This window comes from Cetorhinus maximus, chromosome 19 (assembly GCF_964194155.1).
Source record: "Cetorhinus maximus chromosome 19, sCetMax3.hap1.1, whole genome shotgun sequence".
Taxonomy (NCBI): domain Eukaryota; kingdom Metazoa; phylum Chordata; class Chondrichthyes; order Lamniformes; family Cetorhinidae; genus Cetorhinus; species Cetorhinus maximus.
The window spans coordinates 62,070,276-62,090,970 of record NC_135897.1 but is presented as its reverse complement, the minus strand read 5'-3'; the positions used below and the strand labels follow the sequence as shown (position 1 = coordinate 62,090,970).

Below are 20,695 nucleotides of genomic sequence, written 5' to 3'. Positions count from 1 at the left end.
TTGCAAGAAATATGCATTTATTAGTGGCTTTCAAAATGAGAGCAGTCATGAAAGAATATGGGCTTAAAGCCGATTTGATTAAAATAATGCCCAAGGCAATCTGTGAAAGGGACTGCAAGAAAGGGCACTGCAGTGATGAGTCACCGGGCAGTTAATTGAGAAACAGGCTGCCGACTAACCAGTTCACATACCCCATGTTTATTGAAATGATAGATTAAAGGCTTAAGAAAATCTTTCATTCCGCTTGGTAGTATATAGTTTATATATATTTATATATACATACATATATAAATGTCAAATATACAGGAAGTGACGGCACCAATTAATTTCTTCCAGACAAGTCAAGCAGGATTTTAATAGTTTATATATTTGGGATTTAAAAGTTGGCCCTGTTTCCTTCCAAAAACCGCAAAGGAAATTATGAAGTCTCCTTGTTGGCAGCCTGTAACCTGCAGATATATTTTCAGCACTTGGAACAGGCACCTGTGATTTGTGTAAAATTCAATGAAAATACCAAAAAAAGGCGAGAGGAATAACAGAGCAATTAATGAATTGAAGGGATACTGGCCCCTTTGGTAGTTCACACAGATTAGATTTTAATTTAAAGATATTAACAATTCCAATGGCAATCTCTCCTCTTTCACTCACTTCATCCTCAGTGTTCAGGGTACCACAGACAATTTGGTCTGAATAAATCTTCTGTTTAAAATCAGCCAATTTTAATTTCAGTTAGCAAAAGCTGCCAACATTTAGCTACATGAAACTTTTTACAAGGATTAGTGCATGTTTTTGTGTCTGTAGTTAAACTGCCAGTTTAGCATTGGCGTGAAGCAATTACTGCTTTGGGAAGTGATTTGGTAAGATAAGTGATTGGTTGGTGAGTATTTTCGTCATTTATCTTGTGAAACTCAGGAAATTTAATAATAATTGTAAAGTTTATTATTCGTCCTAACTTCTTACAAGTAGTAGTAAAGCTTATTAGGTGTGGTAGGGTTTATTACTTATAAATTAATTTATGAAAAATAAATTAATTTATACACAATAAAGATGGCAGAGCAGGTGATGTGTTGTGGCTGCAGTATGTGGGTGCTGGTGGACACCCCGCCCCTGTGATCCATGGTAACTGCATCTGCCGTAAGTATCTGCGGCTCGAGGAGTTTCGGCTCAGAGTCAATGAGCTGGAGGCTGAACTGCAGACACTGTAATGCATCAGAAAGGGGGAAAGTTAGCTGGACACTGTAGAAGAAGGCAGAGACACCCCTTCGGATAAGGTTATCTGATTTAATCAGTGATCAGGAGCAGGAGTGAGGCAGGCAAGTGGATCGAGAAGATAAAAGTGGAGGTGTCTCAATTCTTACAATTTCTCAATAGATTCAAGGTCTTTGCAGCTTGTATGAGTGAGAACAGGGGCTGCAAGGTGGATGAATGAACTGATCGTGGCACTGTGGTACAGGAAGCCATTCAATTGGGGGAGTAAATAGGAATGTTGTGGTAGTAGGAGGCAGGACAGTCAGGGGGATAGACATAGTTCTCCGTAGCCAAGAGTGAGAGCCCATAAGGCTGTGTTGCTTGCCTGGTGCCAAGATTTGGGACATCTGCTCGGGACTGGAAAGGAACTTGCAGTGACAGGCGGACGATCAATTGTCGTGGTCCATGTGGGGACCAATGACATAGATAGGACTAAGAAAGAAGTTCTGCTTAGGGATTAGGAATCAGAGCTCTGAAGAAGAGTCATTCAGACTCAAAATGTTAACTCTGTTTCTCTCTCCACAGATGCTGTCAGATCTGCTGAATTTTTCCAACAGATTTCAGATATTCTAGCATCTGCAGTTTTGTTTTTGCATCACTGCAGGAGTTCTTCTGGGCAGTGTCCTTGGCCCAACCATCTTCAGCTGCTTCATCAATGACTTTTCTTCCATCATAAGGTCAGAAGTGAGGATGTTCGCTGATGATTGCACAATGTTCAGCACCATTCACAACTCCCAGATACTGAAGCAGTCCATGTCCAAATGCAGCAAGACCTGGGGCAGAATCTTCTGTTCAGAGTGCGGGGGCGGGCCCCGCATGCTGACGTGTAAAATGATGCGTGGTGACGTTGGGCGACTGCGCATCATTCTGATCTTTCGTTCAGCAGGCACGCGTTGGAGTCGGCCACGTACCTGCCGAACTGCCAAAGGCCTGTTAAGGCCATTAATAAAACAATTAAGCAATTTGACAGGGCTGCCCGTCCAACCTTAAGGGTGGCGGGCAGATGAAGAGCCCAGGTGAGCTTCGCATTTTTCATGAAACATGAAGGAGTTATTAAATTAAATTAATAAATATTTTTTATACATTTCATAACAATGTCCTAGCTCATGTGATGCTGTCACATGGTGGGGGGGGGGGGGGACATGTGTAAATTATTTTTAACCTTCTTTATTAAAAATTCTCAATCTGAAATTAACCTCCCGAGGCACGGAGCTGCCTCAGGGAGATTTCTGCGCTCTTTCACGACAGAGCGCAGGCCCCGACTCTCCCTCCTCCCCCCGCTCACACAGATAGCGCTGAGCGCTACCAGGTGCGCGTATTGGCCTTAATTGGCCCTCCCACGTAAAATGCTGGCGCGCAGCCGATCAGCTCTGCGCCCACCCCCGACTGGCCAGCCTGACGAGAAAATTCTCCCCCGGACAATATCCAGGCTTCAGCTGATAATTGACAAGTAACATTCGCATCACACAGTGCCAGACAGTGACCACCTCCAACAAGGGAGAATCTAACATCGCCCCTTGACATTCAATGGCACTACCATCACTGAATCCCCCACTATCAACATCCTGGTGGTTACCATTAACTAGGAACTGAACTGGATTAGCCATATAAATACTGTGGCTACAAGAGCAGGTCAGAGGCTAGGTATTCTGCAGTGAGTAACTCACCTCCTGACTCCGCAAAGCCTGTCCACTATCTACAAGGCACAAGTCAGGAGTATGATGGAATATTCTCCACTTGTCTGGATGAGTGCAGCTCCAACGACCCTCCAGGACAAAGCAGCCCACTTGATTGGCACCACATTCACAAATATTCACTCCCTCCACCACCAACGAACAGTAGCAGCAGTGTGTACCATCTACAATATGCACTGCAGAAACTCACCAAGGCTGCTTAGGCATCACCTTCCAAACCCACGACCGCTACCATCTAGAAGGACAAAGGCAGCAGACACACAGGAGCACCACCACCTGGAAGTTCCCCTCCAAGACACTCACCATCCTGACTTGGAAACATATTGCTGTTCCTCCATTGTTGCTGGGTCAAAATCATGGAACTCCGTCCCTAACAGCACTGTGGGTGTACCCACACAACATGGACTGCAGCGGTTCAGGAAGGCAGCTCACCAGCATCTTCTCTAGGCCAATTAGGTATGGGCAATAAATGCTGACAAGTCCCCAGGACCTGAAGGCCTGCACACCAGGGTCTTAAAAGAAATGGCTGCAGAAATGGTAGTGGCATTGGTTATAATCTTCAAAAATTCTTTAGATTCTAGAAGGGTCCTAGCGGATTGGAAAATAACAAGTGTAACACCTTTATTCAAGGAGGGAGATAGAAGTTGGGAAACTATAGGCCAGTTAGCCTAACATCAGTCATAGCGAAATTGCTAGAATCCATTATTAAGGAGGATATAGAAAGATACTTAGAAAATCAAAATGGGATAAAGCAGAGTCAACATGGTTGTGAAAGGGAAACTGTGTTTAACAAATTTATTAGAGTTCTTTAAAGAATTAACAAGCAAGGTGGATAAAGGGGAACCTGTAGATGTGGTGTACTTTGATCTCCAGAAGGCATTTGATAAAGGTGCCTCATCAAAGGTTACTACACAAAATAAGAACTCATCATGTAGGGGGTAACATATTAGTGTGGATAAGGGATTGGTTGACTAACAGGAAGCAGAGAGTAGTGATAAATGGATCTTTTTTGGGTTGGCAAGCTGTAACTCTTGGAGTGCCACAGGGATCACTGCCAGGTTCTGAACCATTTACAATTCATACCAATGACTTGGCCGAAGGGACCAAATGTATGGTAGCTATATTTGCCAATGATATCAAGATAGGTAGGAAAGTAAATTGTCACGAGGAGGTAAACAGCCTACAAAGGGATAAAAGTGGGTTAAATGCATGGGCACAAAATTGGCAGATGGAGTATAATGTGGGAAAATGTGAACTTATCTTTTTTGGCAGGAAGACTAGGAAAGCCGTATAATATTTAAATGGTGAGAGATTGCAGAACTCTGCAGTACAGAGGGATCTGGGTGTCCCAGTACATGAATCACAAAAGGTTAGTATGCAGGTACAGCAAGTGGTTAGGAAGGTAATTGGAATGTTGGCATTTATTGCAGAATGGAATATAAAATGAGGGACATTTTACTGCAGCTTTACACGGCCTTGGTCAGACCACATTTGGTACACTGTTATTTCAGAATAAGGAGGTTTGGTCTCTTCATTTGAAAAAAGGATATATTTGCTTTCGAAGCAGTTCAGAGTAGGCTCACTTGACTCATTCCTGGGATGAGGGGATTATTTTATGAAGAAAGGTTGAACCCATTGGAGTTTAGAAGAATGAGAGATGATCTTATTAAAACATAAAAGATCCTGAGAGGTTTTAATAGGGTAGATACCAGGAGGATGTTTCCTCTTGTGGGGGGAGATTAGAACTAGGAGACACAGTTTAAGTATCAGAGGCCTGCCTTTTAAGACAGAGATGAGGAGAAAGTTTTTCTCTTAGAGTATCGTTAGTTTGTGGAATTCCCTTCCTCAGAAATCAGTGGAGGCTAGGCCATTGAATTTATTCAAGGTTGAGTTAGTTAAATTTTTGATAGACAAGGGAGCAGACAGGAAAGTGGAACTGAGATAACAATCATATCAGCCATGATCTTATTGAATGGCGGAGCAGGCTCAAGGGCCAAATGGCCTTCTCCTACTCATGTTCCTTTGTCCCTGTGCTTTGAATTAATATTAAAGTGACAATTTACACCTGACTCAAGGTCCAATCTTACTCTGCAGCAAAGCAGCGCAAGACTCCCTAGATGGGGTAATCTTCATTACTTTTGTTTGGCATGGCATGGCATGGGAATGTAGATCTAATGTGGCATTACACCTGGTCGCAAAGGGCTCAGGGAAATCACTGGACCTTAATTCAAACTTCTGAAGAGCCAATATTCTTCCTCCTCACTCTAAATATTTAAATTTGGAGCTGTTGAGAGAGAGTTTGTGCATGCTCTCTCCTAACCAGGAGTTCAGACATACAGGAGACAAGCACTGCAAATAGGATTGTCTCTCCCTGGAACCTAAACTACTGCCACCAAACTGAGACTTGTTCTGGCAGTGTAAATGCACCCAGGAACAATGGTATACAAATAATGTTCAGAGCGGACTGCCAGACCAGGTAGACATAAAGCAAATCTATCACTATATCAAATACACGGTGCACTGAAGGACTATTTGTTGGAGAAAACCTACAAATATTCAAACTTTAAAGCCCCTGAAATTTATGTTGGGCCTATATTTCTCAAAAGTAACTTTAACATTCAGGCTTTAAATTACCTCTAGACTTGGCTTCTTGGACACTATTACTGAAATTACAAAATCATAGAACTTTTACAGTGTCGGTGGCCATTCGGCCAATCATTTCTGCACCAGCTCTCCAAATGAGCAATTCACTTAGCGCGATTCTCTTGCCTTCTCCCATAACCCTGCACATTCTTCCTTTTTAGATAACAGTCTAATTCCCATTTGAATGCCTTGATTGACACTGCCTCCATCATACTCTCAGGCAGTGCATTCCAGACTTTAACCACTTGCTGCTTGAAAAAGATTTTTCTCATATTGCTTTTGCTTCTTTTGCAAAATATTTTAAATCTGTGCCCTCTCATTCTCGATTCTTCCAGGAGTGCGAAAAGTTTCTCCCTATCTATTCTGTCCAGACCCCTCATGGTTTTGAATACTTCTATCAAATCTCCTCTCAGCCTTCTCTTCAAGGAAAACAGTCTTAACTTTTCCAACCTATCTTCATAACTGAAGTTTCTCATCCCTGGAACCATTCTCATGAATCTTTTCTGCACTTTCTCCAATGCCTTCACATCTTTCCTAAAGTGTGGTGTCTAGAGCTGGGTACAATACTCTGGCTGAGGCTGAACTAGTGTCTTATAAAAGTTCAACATAATCTCCTTGCCCTTGCACTCTATGCCCCTATTAATAAAGCCTAGCATACTGTATGCATTTTTAACTGCTCTCGCAACCTGTCCTGCCACTTTCAATGACTTGGTCCTCTGCTCCTGCACTCCCTTTTAGAGTTGTACCCTTTATTTTATATTCTCTCTCCAGGTTCTTCCGACCAAAATGAATCACTTCACATTTCTCCACATTGAACTTCATCTGCCACTAGTCTGCCCATTCCACCAACTTTTCTATGCCTTTTTCAAGTTCTACATTATCCTCCTCACAGTTTACAATGCTTCCAAGTTTTGTAATATTGGCAAATTTTGAAACTGTTCCCTGTACACCAAGGTCTAGGTCATTAATATATATCAGGGAAAGCAAGGGGTTCTAACACTGAGCCCTGGGGAACTCCACTATCTTCCTTCAGCCTGAAAAACATCCATTATCCACTACAGGCTGTTTCCTGTCACTCAGCCAATTTCGTACCCATGTTGCTACTTTCCCTTTTATTCTATAAGCTTACTTTGCTCACAAGTCTGTTGTACGTCACTTTATCAAATGTCATCACTCTCATCAGTATTCAGAATTGAACACTGGTTGGAAAGTGGGATGCATTCAGGGACTCCTGACCTACCTGCCTGCTCCTTTTTGACTATCTGGTGATCACCCATTTCCTTTCTCCCTGCATAATCTTAAGCTGTGGAGTGACCATACCTATGAATGTGCTGTCCACAAAGCTCTCAACCTCACAGAAGCACCGCAGTAATACCAGCTGCTGCTTAAGTACAGAAACTCAGATCTCAAGCTACTGCAACTGATGACACTTCCTGCAAAAATGGTTATCCAGGACATGGGAAGCTTCCTGGAATTCACACACACCACAGGATGTGCACTCTTGAGGTTGGAGCAGCCCTGCCATTTCTCTATTTATTAACTAATAACCTTGTCGCTGCTAATAAACCTTACCAATACTAATAAAGCTTTACCAATATTAATCAATCTTACTACTGACAAACCCTACTAATACTTAATACACCTTACTAGTAGTAATAAACCTTACATAAATTAGAAGATAAGACTCATCAGCTACTCACATGTTATTGTTATTAATAGCTAATATTTTTAACATTTGTTTAACTCCTAGGTGTTTAGACTCAGTCCCTGAGCAGCAATACTCACCAGCCAATCAACTTATCACTTTCCTATGATGTCACTGTTTATTTTCCTCAAACTCAGGGCACTCCTGAACTTTTTCCACAAGCTCCACTCCTCTCTGCCCCTCTCCCTAAAGGTAAGTGCTGTAGGCCTTGCTCCCTGGGCTTTACTTATTCGCTCCCCGATCTGTGTTTCTCCTGCTGCTCTGCTCCTCTCCCCTCTCTTCCTAGGGCTGTGAACTCTGGCTGGTGAGATTCTGGGATACATCGGTGAAAGTGACCTGCTTCCCTAAAGAATGGAGCCATTGGACAGAGGGAGACAAGTAACTGTCCCATGCAGTTTTCCTGAGATTCACTGAAGGATTTCTCAGTGAAATTGGGATTATTTTCAAGTAAGAATTTTGAAATAAAGATGAAAAGGATTTAGCAGATTATCATGGGCATGGAGTTTTGCCTTATTTAGTTAAATTGCCTGGTGATTCGGTGCCACTTTGAGCTGGAGGGTTCCAGACACGGAATCCTGCCTGCCCTCCTCGCCGGGATCACCAGCTGCAGCTTGGCAGTGGCGGGGCGGTGGCTCTTGGCCATGGAAACAGAGTGGGGATGACTCGTGGCTCCTACCCAGGAAGGTTTGAGCCAGCACTGCTGGTGCCTTGTATCATGGATCCAGCTTTTCCCTCTTGCCTCGGTAATCTGTCGGTCAGTCCTGGACGAGGCAGAGGTGCTGCTTGTTCCCTCAGTGTCTCCACTCCCCTCTCAGGCAGGGAGCGAGCCGCCTGTGTGGGACAATGGCCTCGCATCCCGCACCTGCTTCCCGCAGAAGTGCCAACTCCCCCGCCTGTTCAAACTGCACTCACTGAGTCTCCTACCGAGCAAATTAGCAGCCAGAGACACAACGGTCACCTTTCCGTTACACAGAGTCACTTCTGCAGCTCGCTCACTGTGCCTGTCAAGGGATTCTGGGTTGGAGGTTCACAGTTTGCACTAAAACTGGGTGCAAAGCAGCTAGGGGGAGTTCCCTCTGACTGAGAGGCAAATCCATATATACTCTTCTCTACAACTGCATGTGCGAGCTTTAACCTTCTCAGTGGGGAAAAAAAACAGGCAACAACATTTGAGTGCAGTACCCATGCACGACCCACATCAGTACCAGTTTACGTCTTATATAATCAGTCTGACAAGTACACCAACATGTCACCATTCTACAATGAATGATGAAGTTTTGTGTTGAATTTTAATTTATTTTAATCTATTTGCGTAAAATTACATTTTATAATCTCCTGGATTGATTTCAATGGCCACAGGGAGATCGATGCCAATTCCAGGAGACTTCCGGACATTCCGGGAGAGTTGACAACGCTATCTCTCCCCGAAGGTAAGTGCTGGAGGCCTCACATCCCGGGCTTTATTTATTCACTCCCCAGTCTGTGTTTCTCCTGCAGGTCTGCTCCTCTCTGCTTCCATCCTGAGCTGGATTAAGTCTTGGTCACCCATTTCTCTGGTTCTTACTGACCTCAGTTAGCTCCCCATCCAATACATGGAATTCAAAATTCTCATCCTTATTTACCCATACCTTAATTTTACAGTTACATGCACCAGCCCATGCCCTTGAGTCCTCTAACTCTGACCAATATATCATTGCCTCCTCTATTCCACCCATGCTTTCAGTCAACTCAGCCTCACGGGAATTTCGCCTTATGCCCTGCTTCCTGCCAGTATCTTTACTTTCTCAAAACATAGCTTTTGACAATTCTTTCCATCATCTCTTTTGACTTTTCCCACTGTTTGACATCCATGTCTCCTCTATAAACATTTACGCTATAGTCACAATATAAATGCAAGTTGGTGGCCCAGAATTTGCTCGAGTGGCACGATTTGTGATGTATGCTGTAAATAACACTCTTTCATTCCCTGATCTTCCCCTTTTGAATTTAGTCCAAAATTTCCTGTAAAGGTAATTTAACTTACCTTAAAATCAATTCACAGAATTACAGAATCTTAATAGCACAGGAGGCCACCATTCGGCCCATCGTGTCTGCACTGGCTCTCCAAATGAGCATTATGACCTAGTGCCATTGCCCTGCCTTTTCCCTGTACCACTGCACATTGTTTCTATTCAAATAATCATCTAATGCTCTCTTGAATGCCTCCATTGAACTTGCCTCCACCACACTTCCAGGCAGTGCATTCCAGACCCAAACCGCTCGTTATGTGAAAAAAAGTTTTTTCTCATGTCACACTTCTTCTTTTGCAAATCACTTTAAATCTGTGCCCTCTCATTCTTGATCCTTTTACAAATGGGAACAACTTCTCCCTATCTATCCTGTCTAGCCCCCTCATGATTTTGAATATCTTTATCAAATCTCCTCTTAGCCTTCTTTTCTCCAAGGAGAACAGTCCCAACCTTTCCAATCTATCCTCATAGCTGAAGTTTCTCAACCCTGAAACCGTTCTTGTAAACCTCTTCTGCACTCTCTCCAATGTGTTCACATCCTTCCTAAAATATGATGCTCAGAACTGTACACAATATTCCAGCTGAGATCGAACAAATGTCTCATATAAGTTCAACATAACCTCCCTGCTCTTGTACTCTATGCCCCTATTAATAAAACCCAGGATACTGTATGCTTTATTAGCTGCTCTCTCCACCTGTCCTGCCACCTTCAATGATCTATGCACATGTACACCCAGGTCCTTCTGCTCCTGCACCCCCTTCAAAATTTCACCCCTTATTTTATGTTGTTTGTCCATGTTCTTCCTGCCAAAGGTATCATCTCACACTTCTCCGCATTGAACTTCATCTGCCATCTATCTGTCCATTCCACCAACTTGTCTATGTTCTCTTGAAGTTCCACACCATCCTCCTCGCAGTTCACAACAGTCCCAAACTTCATATCATCCGCAAACTTTGAAATTGTCCCCTGTACACCAAGATCTAGATATATACATCAGGAAAAGCAAGGGTCCCAATACCAACCCCTTGGGAACTCCACTACAAACCTTCCTCCAGCCTGAAAAATATTCATTGACCATTACTCTTTGTTTCCTATGTTTCAGCCAATTTTGTATCCACATTGCTACTGTCCCTTTTATACCATGAGCAATAACGTTTCTCACGAGTCAGCTGTGTGGCACTGTATCAAATGCCTTTTGAAAGTCCATGTACACCACATCAACAGCATTACCCTCATCGACCTTTTCTGTTACCTCTAAAAAACATTTAGATGGAGAAAGTGGATATCTTGTATCGCCTGTTTCTTGGGCATAAAACAAGGAGAAAAGGTGCTTTCTGAGGGTGAAAATATAAGCAACTGATGAAGGTGTAATAAGTAGGATGAGATTATATCCCTTGAAACCCTAAAAACTTTCATGTTCAACACAAACTCAGTGAAATGCAAGGTATCTGAGACACCATGATCCTCTTGTTACATTTATACCACCGTCAATTAGGAGGGATTAATGGTTGTTGAATCAGCATGGAGGTCATGAAAATCCAGAGGCTCCAAGTTGGCCACTGAAAGCTAACATGCAGATGCAGCAAACAATTACGAAGACAAAAGGCATGTCGGCCTTTATTGCAAGAGGATTTACATACAAGTCTTGCTGCAATTGTATAGAGCCTTGGTAAGATCACACCTGGAGTATTGTGTGCAGTTTTGGTCTTACTTACCCAAGGAAGGATATACTTTCCATAAAGAGAGTGCAATGAAGGTTCACTAGACTGATCCCTGGGATGGCGGTATTGTCCTACGAGCAGATTGAGGAGACTGGGCCTATATTCTATAGAGTTTAGGAGAATGAGAGACGATTCCATTGAAGCATATAAAATTCTTACAGAGCTTGACAGGGTAGATATTGGAAGGATGTTTCCCCTGGCTGGGGGCGGGGAGAGGGAGGTGGTGGGGTAGCGGGGTCTACAGCCAGGAGACAACTGTCTCAGAATAAGGGATAGACCATTTAGGACTGAAATGCGGAGGAATTTCTTTAGTCAGAGGGTGGAAAATCTTTGGAATTCTCTATCCCAGAAGGCTATGGGGCTCAGTCAATGAGTATAATCAAGACAGAGATCAACAGATTTCTAAATATTAAAGATATCAAGGTATATGAGGATAGTGTGAGAAAACGGTGTTGAGGTAAGCGATCAGCCATGATCTAATTGAATGGTGGACCAGGCTCGAGGGGTTGAATGGCCCACTCCTGCTCCTATTTTCTATGTTCCTAAAAGTTAAAATGTTTCAAGATCACAATTAGTTCAATGAGTCCATCCAGGTTTTGAAATCTTGAACATATTGCAGACCTAAGTCTTCCGCTGCATGATCAATTCTTTTTGCCACCGTTCTGATGCCGCATTTGCTACACAGTCTCTCCCTTCCCTCCCTGGCACAGTTAATGCTTGGGCTGGTTTGTTATATTTCTCTCTCCCCAGATTGGGTTTTCATATTACACAACACAGTCGTTCAGAATTCCAAACAGTGAATGCAATCATATTCTTCCATTACAACTGAAATATAGCTGTGGTATCCTGCTTGCTTTCAAATTTCCAGACTGATTTGAAGCTGATTGATTGATTTTTATAAAATTCTGCAAGTAAATGTAGGGAAAAACAACAACGTACCTCTCCAGCCATGAACTGACCAAACCCTGGAGGAAATGAGAGGGTAGCAATGAGCAAAGTCACCAGTGCTGGATAAAGCAAACGCCTAAGAAAAAGAAAACAGTTTTAATTGTTAACATATAAATCACCAGATTTATCCTCTGTCCAAATACATGCACACCCACTACTCTGTCCCAAGTTCTTGGCAGCCTGCACCAAACTAATGTTAATATAACATTTGATTCAGTTTAGTAGTGTATGTTCAGAAGCTCCACCAGAACAGCCAACATGCTTTTCTTTTTCTCCCCAAAAAAAAATCACATATTATAAATTGAATATACTTGGTGCTAGTAAATCTGATTATAAATGACTTCCACAGAAGTTATTAAAGCACTCAGGCATCTCTAGCAGCAGCTTTTAGTTTAACCACAGTTTTACAAGCTGACTTAGATCAGAGCATATTCAACAGATCTGTGCTGACATAAAATAATTGAAGCATTTCACCAACTCCAAATAGGTTTAAAGGCTTTTTTTAAATGACTATCAGTGACTAAGATAGGGATTGAAGGACAGTTTTGCTTCATTCTTCCTTCAGTAAATTTGATTCAATTTATTCTTGCACTACATTAGATAGAAATAGAAGATATACGTTGACCATATATTGAATAACTGATAAAGCTGCGGGCTGGTTATATTAGCCTGATGGTATAAAATCCATATATGACACATATGTAAAAGTGCCTTTCCACTGGCATTAGGTTTATTTTTGTCACTGGCCCTCTGCAAATTGTGTCTGAATTGAACGAACAAGCTAAATGGATAATTTCTCATCTGGACTTGGTAAATGCATATTTAAAATTGAATAGGTGTATGGTAATTTATTTAGTCTGATTAGTGAACCAGATTGTGAACTATTTTTGGGTAAAGAGAAAGAAGTGTTTAAACAATGGATCAATACCCCACATTTTTGGATGTTTGGAGCAGCAGGAATCTCATTGAAATAAAAAGAGTAAAATAAAGTTAAACCTTAAAAATAAAATCCTATTTTTGGCCCAAATAGTTACACACGGGCTCTTTTAAGTTATATCTGAAACGTGGTTATAGGTGAACATGAGAGGATAATGGTTGCTGACCTGAACTGAACTTCAAAAACTTCTCTTGGCAATGCTGCTGGCATCGGAGTGACAAAGCAGGTTGGGAGAAACAAAAACTGTGGCCAGCACGATTGGCACTGCATTCCCTATAGATTTGCCCCTGAGAAACTGTGCTGGTGGAGCCAACATGACTGTCACCACCATGAGTGGAAAATTTAAGTTATATGGAAAATGTAAACAAACCTTATTAATCTCAGAAACGCAGTATTTAGTACTTACTTTTTCATCAAAAATTTGCTAATGGTTCTTTGTTTTCTCATGATTGCCACTATCTTCCTGTGGAAGTAGACAAACAGGGCACCACCAAAACCACTAGCAATCCTACAAGGAAAAGGAAGAATGACATTATTTTTAAAATTATTTATTCCAGTAACACACTACAACTGGTTTCCCTCTGCTCTTGTGACTTAACTTGAAAATGCAAGCAAAAGGAGGGAAGGTCCATTACTTCAAGCCTTTACCCCTTTGTTTATGTTCATTTCTGAGGACTTCCCTGGTTGTGGAAGCAAGTATATTTTCACCTACGTCTCCACTGGGTAGTGGCCCAAGCGGCATAAGACCTTCTGAAAGTGGGCTCTCCAAAGTTTCATACACCCAGCTCAGACTGGAGCATCTAAGAAGGGATCAATGGAAACTTTCACCACCTACAACCATGTAAAGCATTTTTACTTTAGGGACTGTAGGAGGACCATTGGCACTTGAGGTCTTCTAGCCGCTTCTTTTAGATAGGAGGAGGAAAGAAAGAACAAACATGCATTTATATATCACCTTTCATGACTTCAGGACATCCCTAAGAGCTGCACAACCAAAAACTTAAAGTTGAGGTGTTATAATGTAAGAAGATGCAGCAGTCATTTTGCACACACCAAAGTCCTACAAACAGCAATCAGACAAATGAGCAGATAATTTGTTTTTCTTCGTGATATTTGTTGAGGTAGAAATGTTGGCAAGCACTTTGGGAGGAATTCCCTCATTCTTATCCAGTGCTATGGGATCTTTTATGTCCACCTTGGAGGGTAGACAGGGTTTGGGTTAAATGACTCATATGAAAGACAGTATCTCTGCCAGCCCTCCCTTACTGCAGTACTGAACTGGTAGCTTGGCATCTGGTTTAGGGATAACTGAAGTTTCAGAGGTGGGGCCTGAACTCATACATTTCTGACTCCAAGGCAAGAGTACTTCCACAACACAGGCATCTAAGACCCCAAAACTGCTAGAAAAATCAAACTTTTGAGCATAAGCCCCTTCTATGGTGCATTCGCAGCCTGCATTTAGGTGAATGGGAGGATAGCAAAAGTAGTCTGACAAACACTGATGATCAACTTACAAATCTGCATCAAAATATCCCTCAGTGATCTTGGGGAATAAACCATATTTAACGCTACTTAAAGCATTGTTGTGCAAGCAATCAACAAAAGTGCCAGTGAAACAATGATATGCAGTGATTCTAGGAATGGATAATTAGCAAATATTTCAATGGATATCAAGATAGATGGGTGGTCTCTGTAGATAGAGACCTACAGAGTCTTTAGATTTATCAAAATCAGCAGTGCACCTTTCCATATACTTTGGCAGGCTTCAATAGTGACTGAGTCAAAGTTTCAACCAGCATTAATATCCTTCCTCACATAACCACTTTCAGCTGGAGAAATACCAAAGCAGTCAACATAATTCAATGAAATCTTCAATTCTTGAAAGAAGAAAAATTACACATGTTGAATCATCTGAGCTTCAAACAAATTGATTGTTAGCATTACAACACAAATAGCTGAATAGTTCCAGAGGTGACTCTGAAGGACACAGTTTCACGCACATCCAGCAATGCTACTAAATCAGGTATGATGTAGTCAGCATGGCAACAACAATCACTTCTGGTGTTACTTCAATTAATGTACCCGAGGCTCGGATTGTTGTGCCAAGTGACTCATTCTCAAGTCAACGCATTCATGTCAAGCTTTTGTAAAAAGACAATCAAATGAAGTGGGTTTTGCACCCTGGCCAGAAGTACATTATATATAAGATAAAAGTTTTGCAGCTTGCCACAATACTGCCCTCACTTCACCTTCCCAGCCACAGCAAATGTTACTTAGACTTGGGTCGGATTTTGTCTTAGAGATCAGCATGATATTAACTTATTTACCAAACATTTAATGTGTTGCAATTTTATAACAATTAGGATTGCTTTTGAATACATGTGGAAAACCATTGCATTGAATTGACATAATCTGCAATGTTCATGGCATTGTGTGGAAGCCTAAAAATGCACAAAGGTCTTGGTGTACTTCAAGAGAAGATATTAGGAACAGATTCCAAACCTTACACAATTGAGGACGAGCCAAATCAAATAACAAAGAACAAAGAAAAGTACAGCGCAGGAACAGGCCCTTCGGCCTCGATCACATTGCCCGTCAACTAAAACATTTTGCACTTCCGGGGTCTATATCGCTCTATTCCTATCCAATTCATGTATTTGTCAAGCTGCCTCTTAAACACCACTATCGTACCTGCTTCCATCACCACCTCTGGCAGCGAATTCTAGACAATCTCTACCCTCTGCGTAAAAAACTTGCCCCGCACACCTCCTCTATAGTTTTCTCCTCTCACATTAAATCTATGTCCCCTAGTAATTGACTCTTCCACCCTGGGAAAAAGCTTCTGACTATCTACTCTGTCCATGCCACTCATAATTTTGTAAACTTCTATCAAGTCGCCCCTCAATCTCCGTCACTCTAGTGAGAACAATCTGAGTTTCTCCAACCTCTCCTCATAGCTAATAACCTCCAGACCAGGCAGCATCCTGGTAAACCTCCTCTGCACCCTCTCCAATGCCTCCATATCCTTCTGGTAATGTGGCGACCAGAATTGCACGCAATATTCCAAGTGTGGCCTAACCAAGGTTCTATACAGCTGCGGCATGACTTCCCAGCTTTTATACTCAATACCCCTGCCAATGAAGGCAAGCATGCCATATGCCTTCCTGACTACCTTATCCACCGGCATTGCCACTTTCAGTGACCTGTGGACCTGTATACCCAGATCCCTCTGCCCATCAATGCACTTAAGGGTTCTGCCATTTACTGTATAATTCCTGCCTGTATTAGACCTTCCAAAATGCATTACCTCGCATTTGTCCAGATTAAACTCCATCTGCCATTTCTCCGCCCAAGTCTCCAACTGATCTATATCCCGTTGTATCCTTTGACAGTCCTCTTCACTATCTGCAACTCCTCCAACCTTAGTGTCATCTGCAAACTTACTAATTAGCCCAGTTACATTTTCCTCCAAATCATTTATGTATACCACAAACGGCAAAGGTCCCAGCACTGATCCCTGCGGAACTCCACTAGTCACAGCTCTCCATTCAGAAAAGCACCCTTCCACTGCTACCCTCTGTCTTCTACGACCAAGCCAATTCTGTATCCATCTTGCCAGCTCACATCTGATCCCGTGCGACTTTACCGTCTGTACCAGTCTGCCATGAGGGACATTGTTAAAGGCCTTACTGAAATCCACGTATATAACATCCACTGCCCTTCCATCGTCAATCATCTTTGTCACTTCCTCGAAAAACTCGATCAAGTTAGTGAGACACGACCTCCCCTTCACAAAACCATGCTGCCTCTCACTAATACGCCCATTTGCTTCCAAATGGTAGTAAATCCTGTCATGAAGAATCTTCTCCAATAATTTCCCTACCACTGACGTAAGGCTCACCGGCCTGTAATTTCCTGGATTATCCCTGCTACCCTTCTTAAACAATGGAACAACATTGGCCATTCTCCAGTCCTCTGGGACCTCACCCGTAGCCAGTGAGGATACAAAGATTTCTGTCAAGGCCCCAGCAATATCCTCCTTTGCCTCCCTCAGTACTATGGGGTAGATCCCATCTGGCCCTGGGGACTTATCCACCTTAATATTCTTCAAGACACCCAACACCTCTTTTTTGATCTCAACATGCTCCAGGCTATCTACACACTCTTCCCTAGACAAATCGACCGCTAAGTTCTTCTCTTTGGTGAATACTGATGAGAAGTCATTCTGTTTAAAACCAAGGGTAGAATTTAGCCCTCGATGGGCGGGCTGGCTGGCAGCCGAACTCCGCCGCCGAAACGGGCCCACTGCCATTTTAAGAGGGAGGGCCAATTAAGGCCTGCCCAGCGGGCTGCCCGACGGAAAGCGCTATGTGCTTCCTGTACGGGAGGGGGAGGGATTCTCCAACTATCAAAGTGCGCTCTTTCACGCATGCGCGCGATAGGGCGCACTGCTCCCTGAGACTAAGTGCTGTCTCAGGGAGAGCGCTAAAAGCTTAGTAAACCTAAAAAATAGCAAAATAAAAAAATATTAACATGTCCCCCTCATGAGTCAATGTCACACGAGATGGGACATGTTAATAAATATTTCATAAAGTTTTTTACAGTTTTTAAAAACAGACATGAAACTTCATCCCGCCAGTGGATGAGGTTTCATGTATTATCAGGAGCCCGCTGGGGCTCCTGGCCTGCCCGCCAGCCTTAAGGTTGGACGGGCAGGCCTTTTAATTGGGTTAATTATCCTGTCAATGGCTTCAATTGGCCATTGACAGGTCGGCGGGCGGACAGCTGATTTCGCTGTCTGCCCGCCTTCCTGAATAGTTAAATGGGACGGGATGACGTCGGGGGTTCCTCCTGATGTCATCCTGCGTCATTTTCACGTCAGCGAGCGGGCCCCGCCCCCAACTTGCCGACGGAAAAATTCTGGCCCAAGACTTCTAACAAATGTCAGAAATAAAAGGAAAGGTCATTGACCATGTAGACATATGCCTATTCACCCTATTCACTTGGGATAGACATGGCTGGTACCAGTGCATGTGAGCTAGTGCACCCTATGAACAAAGAAATATTTAAAGGTATGTGACTAGGAGCAGAGCTAATCATCAGAAACAAAAAAATTGCTCAATCTGAACATTAAATATGAGTATGACTCAAAAGGCTGAATTTTAATTCCCCCCATCTGGCAGAGTGGGAGTTAAAAATGAAGTCATTTCAGGCAGTTAACGCTCCTGCCTGAATTTTACAGAAGCATCACGCATTAATGAAAATCAGGGTCCTATGACGTACATACGTCCCTGTTGGCATTTTAACTGCTATATTTCTGATAAGTGAGTGAAACTCTCCACCCACAGCAAGGATTTATACCCTTTAACTATCAGCATGGTGCAATTTAGATTTATGAAAGGAATGTGTAGAACAATGAATGAAGTAAAATACGCAGTTTATATTATCCATTCTTTGTAAAGGTGTCTAGAATTGGAGGTCACAGCTTCAGACCATTTGAGACTGAGATGAGGAGAAATTTCCTCACTCAATGGGTTGTGAGTCTATATAATTCTCTATCCCTAAAAGCTGTGAATGCTCAGTTGTTGAGTGTATTCAAAATAGTGGTCATTATATTGTTGGATACTAAGGAAATTAAGAGATAGAGGGATAATGCAGATAGATAAATTTGAAGTAGAAGATCAGCCTGGAATAGTGGAAATATATAAAGGGCCGAAAGCCTTACTCCTCCTCCTATTTCTTTTGTTCTTGTGTTCTCTGCAGTGCCCTGTAGATGTTGGCTCCCATGTGAGCCTGAACGAATTCATGACATGCTCAGCTTCACTCGAACCCAGTTCACTTTGTGGGTAATTTCTTTCCTCTGAGAATGTGTCACCTGGCCAAGCATTTCAGCATGTTTGTCCCAAACTGCCATGGCAATCGGTTGACTGTCATCTTACCTTGACTGCTTTCCATGTTTCTCTAAAACTTAATTCCTATTTACGAATGTTATCCTCTACAACCCCCCTTAGCTTTCCATCACACTCCTCACTTTGGCTGCACTTCTAAGTCCCCAGCAACTTCCTCATCAAAATGTCTTTTCTAGTCTCCAGAGTTAGACTCTGTGTGAAGGGACTCATCATTCTATGATTTCAACTTACACAATGATATCCCTTCACCCTCTCCTCCTTTTCCAACTCTGCTTTCACTCTGCACATTAGGGACAGAATTTTAACTGCCAATGTGGTGGGGCAGGTTCAGGTGCAGGCAGGGTGTTAACTCCCTGAAAAATGCCAATCGGTCAGAAACATGACATGATCCACACACTTCTGGGTTTTGCCCCCCACCCCCACCCCCAATTTTTAAACTATGTCCTCTAGTTCTAGACACCCCCCAGAAGAGAGAACATCCTCCCAGCATCCACCCTGTTAAGACCCCTCGGAAACGTATGCGTTTCAATAAGATCAGCTTTCATTCTTCTAAACTCTAATGGGTATATGCCGAACCTGCTCAACCTTTCCTCATAATCTAACCCCTTCATCCCAGGAATCAGTCAAATGAACCTTCTCTGAACTGCTTCTAATGCAATCATAACCTTTCTTACATAAGGAGACCAAAACTGTATGCAGTCCCCAGTTCTCTGCCTCTCCCGGAAGTTGTGAGCTTCATTCCGCAAGGAGGAAAAGTGAAGAGTTGTGTGTGAGAAAAATGGCTTGTGTTGGGAGAATGCAATGGCAACATTTGTGGAAGGTGGTGATAAGGGTAAGGTGTGAGATGTCAATAAATGAGGGCAAGTGTAAGTATTGGCTATTGAGGTGGGGATGTGAGAAGGTGTCTTTAAAGAGAGGAATGAATGGAGCTGGAATATGTTTTACTCTATGGAATGTTGTGGAGAAGGATGCTGGGAAGGTCAGAGAGTGGGGTTGGCAAGTGAAGGTGAGATGCCACTCACCTTTCATGCCTCATGAGGTCACTGATTCTCTTGGGACCACATTTCTGACACTTCCTCAGCCAGTTCTGTATTCGCCTGCTAGGTTTGAGAAGCTGGCCTCTTCCTCCCTTCCTTGAGAATCATCCCCTCAATTTAGTTCCTTAGAACCTGTGGCAGGACCTCTGGGGAAGAGCCTTTCAATGTCTACTTTCTAGTCCTGTGGTTGCCTGAAGCCTCAGGGATCCATGTAGAACGTAGTCACTCTGACGGTTGCCCAGAACACTAAATGAAAATCCTTCCTTTGACAGCGTGTGGGTTATCACCACACACGCACACTGTGTCAGGAAACCTGCAGGTGGGTTCTTAGCCTGCTGCCAGCAGCCCCTCTGCAACCACCTTGCCCCCACCCACTACAAGCAGGTTTATTTCCATAAAATTCCACACCCAGTCTCCCACACATCCATTATCATCCCCTCATCTCATTATCACCCAAGATATTACTGGTCATAACGCAAGAAATAAATGCTGGACTTGCCAGAAACATTCACCCCACAAAGGAATAAAAATAAAACAACTTCTAGATCAAACCTGACCTCATCAAACACTATCACCTCTCCCTTTCAGTTTCTAAATCTTTCTATAAGGCCATGCCCAGTAAAAGCATATAATACTCAATTTTTAAAATATGAACTTTACTCAGTACGTAATCCCTCGGGACTGACTTTTCTTTTAAAATGGACAATTTGTGCTAAGACGGCCACCAAAGATCATTTGACCTGATCTTTGAATTCAAAAATTGCCACAATGTCTCACATCGACAAAAGGATACTTTCCAGAATAAGAGATGTCAACCACTCATATCCTGAGGCTATGTAAAAT

At 42.7% G+C, this 20,695-nt stretch overlaps 2 protein-coding genes across 4 annotated transcripts in view; one reads left to right on the top strand and one right to left on the bottom strand.

Moving 5' to 3' along the window:
• Positions 1–20,695, bottom strand: part of LOC144693842 (chloride channel protein 2-like) — a 597,263-nt gene that overhangs the window by 221,932 nt on the left and 354,636 nt on the right. For both annotated transcript variants that reach the window (XM_078563927.1, XM_078563929.1), the window contains 2 exons: positions 13,313–13,414; positions 11,961–12,045 (listed from right to left, as the gene is read on the bottom strand). In XM_078563927.1, the coding sequence (XP_078420053.1) occupies positions 11,961–12,045; positions 13,313–13,414 (187 nt within the window). The remainder of the gene's footprint in view (positions 1–11,960; positions 12,046–13,312; positions 13,415–20,695) is intronic.
• The window catches only part of LOC144693843 (heat shock protein beta-7-like), a 566,165-nt gene that overhangs the window by 250,907 nt on the left and 294,563 nt on the right, over positions 1–20,695 (top strand). The window lies entirely within an intron of this gene.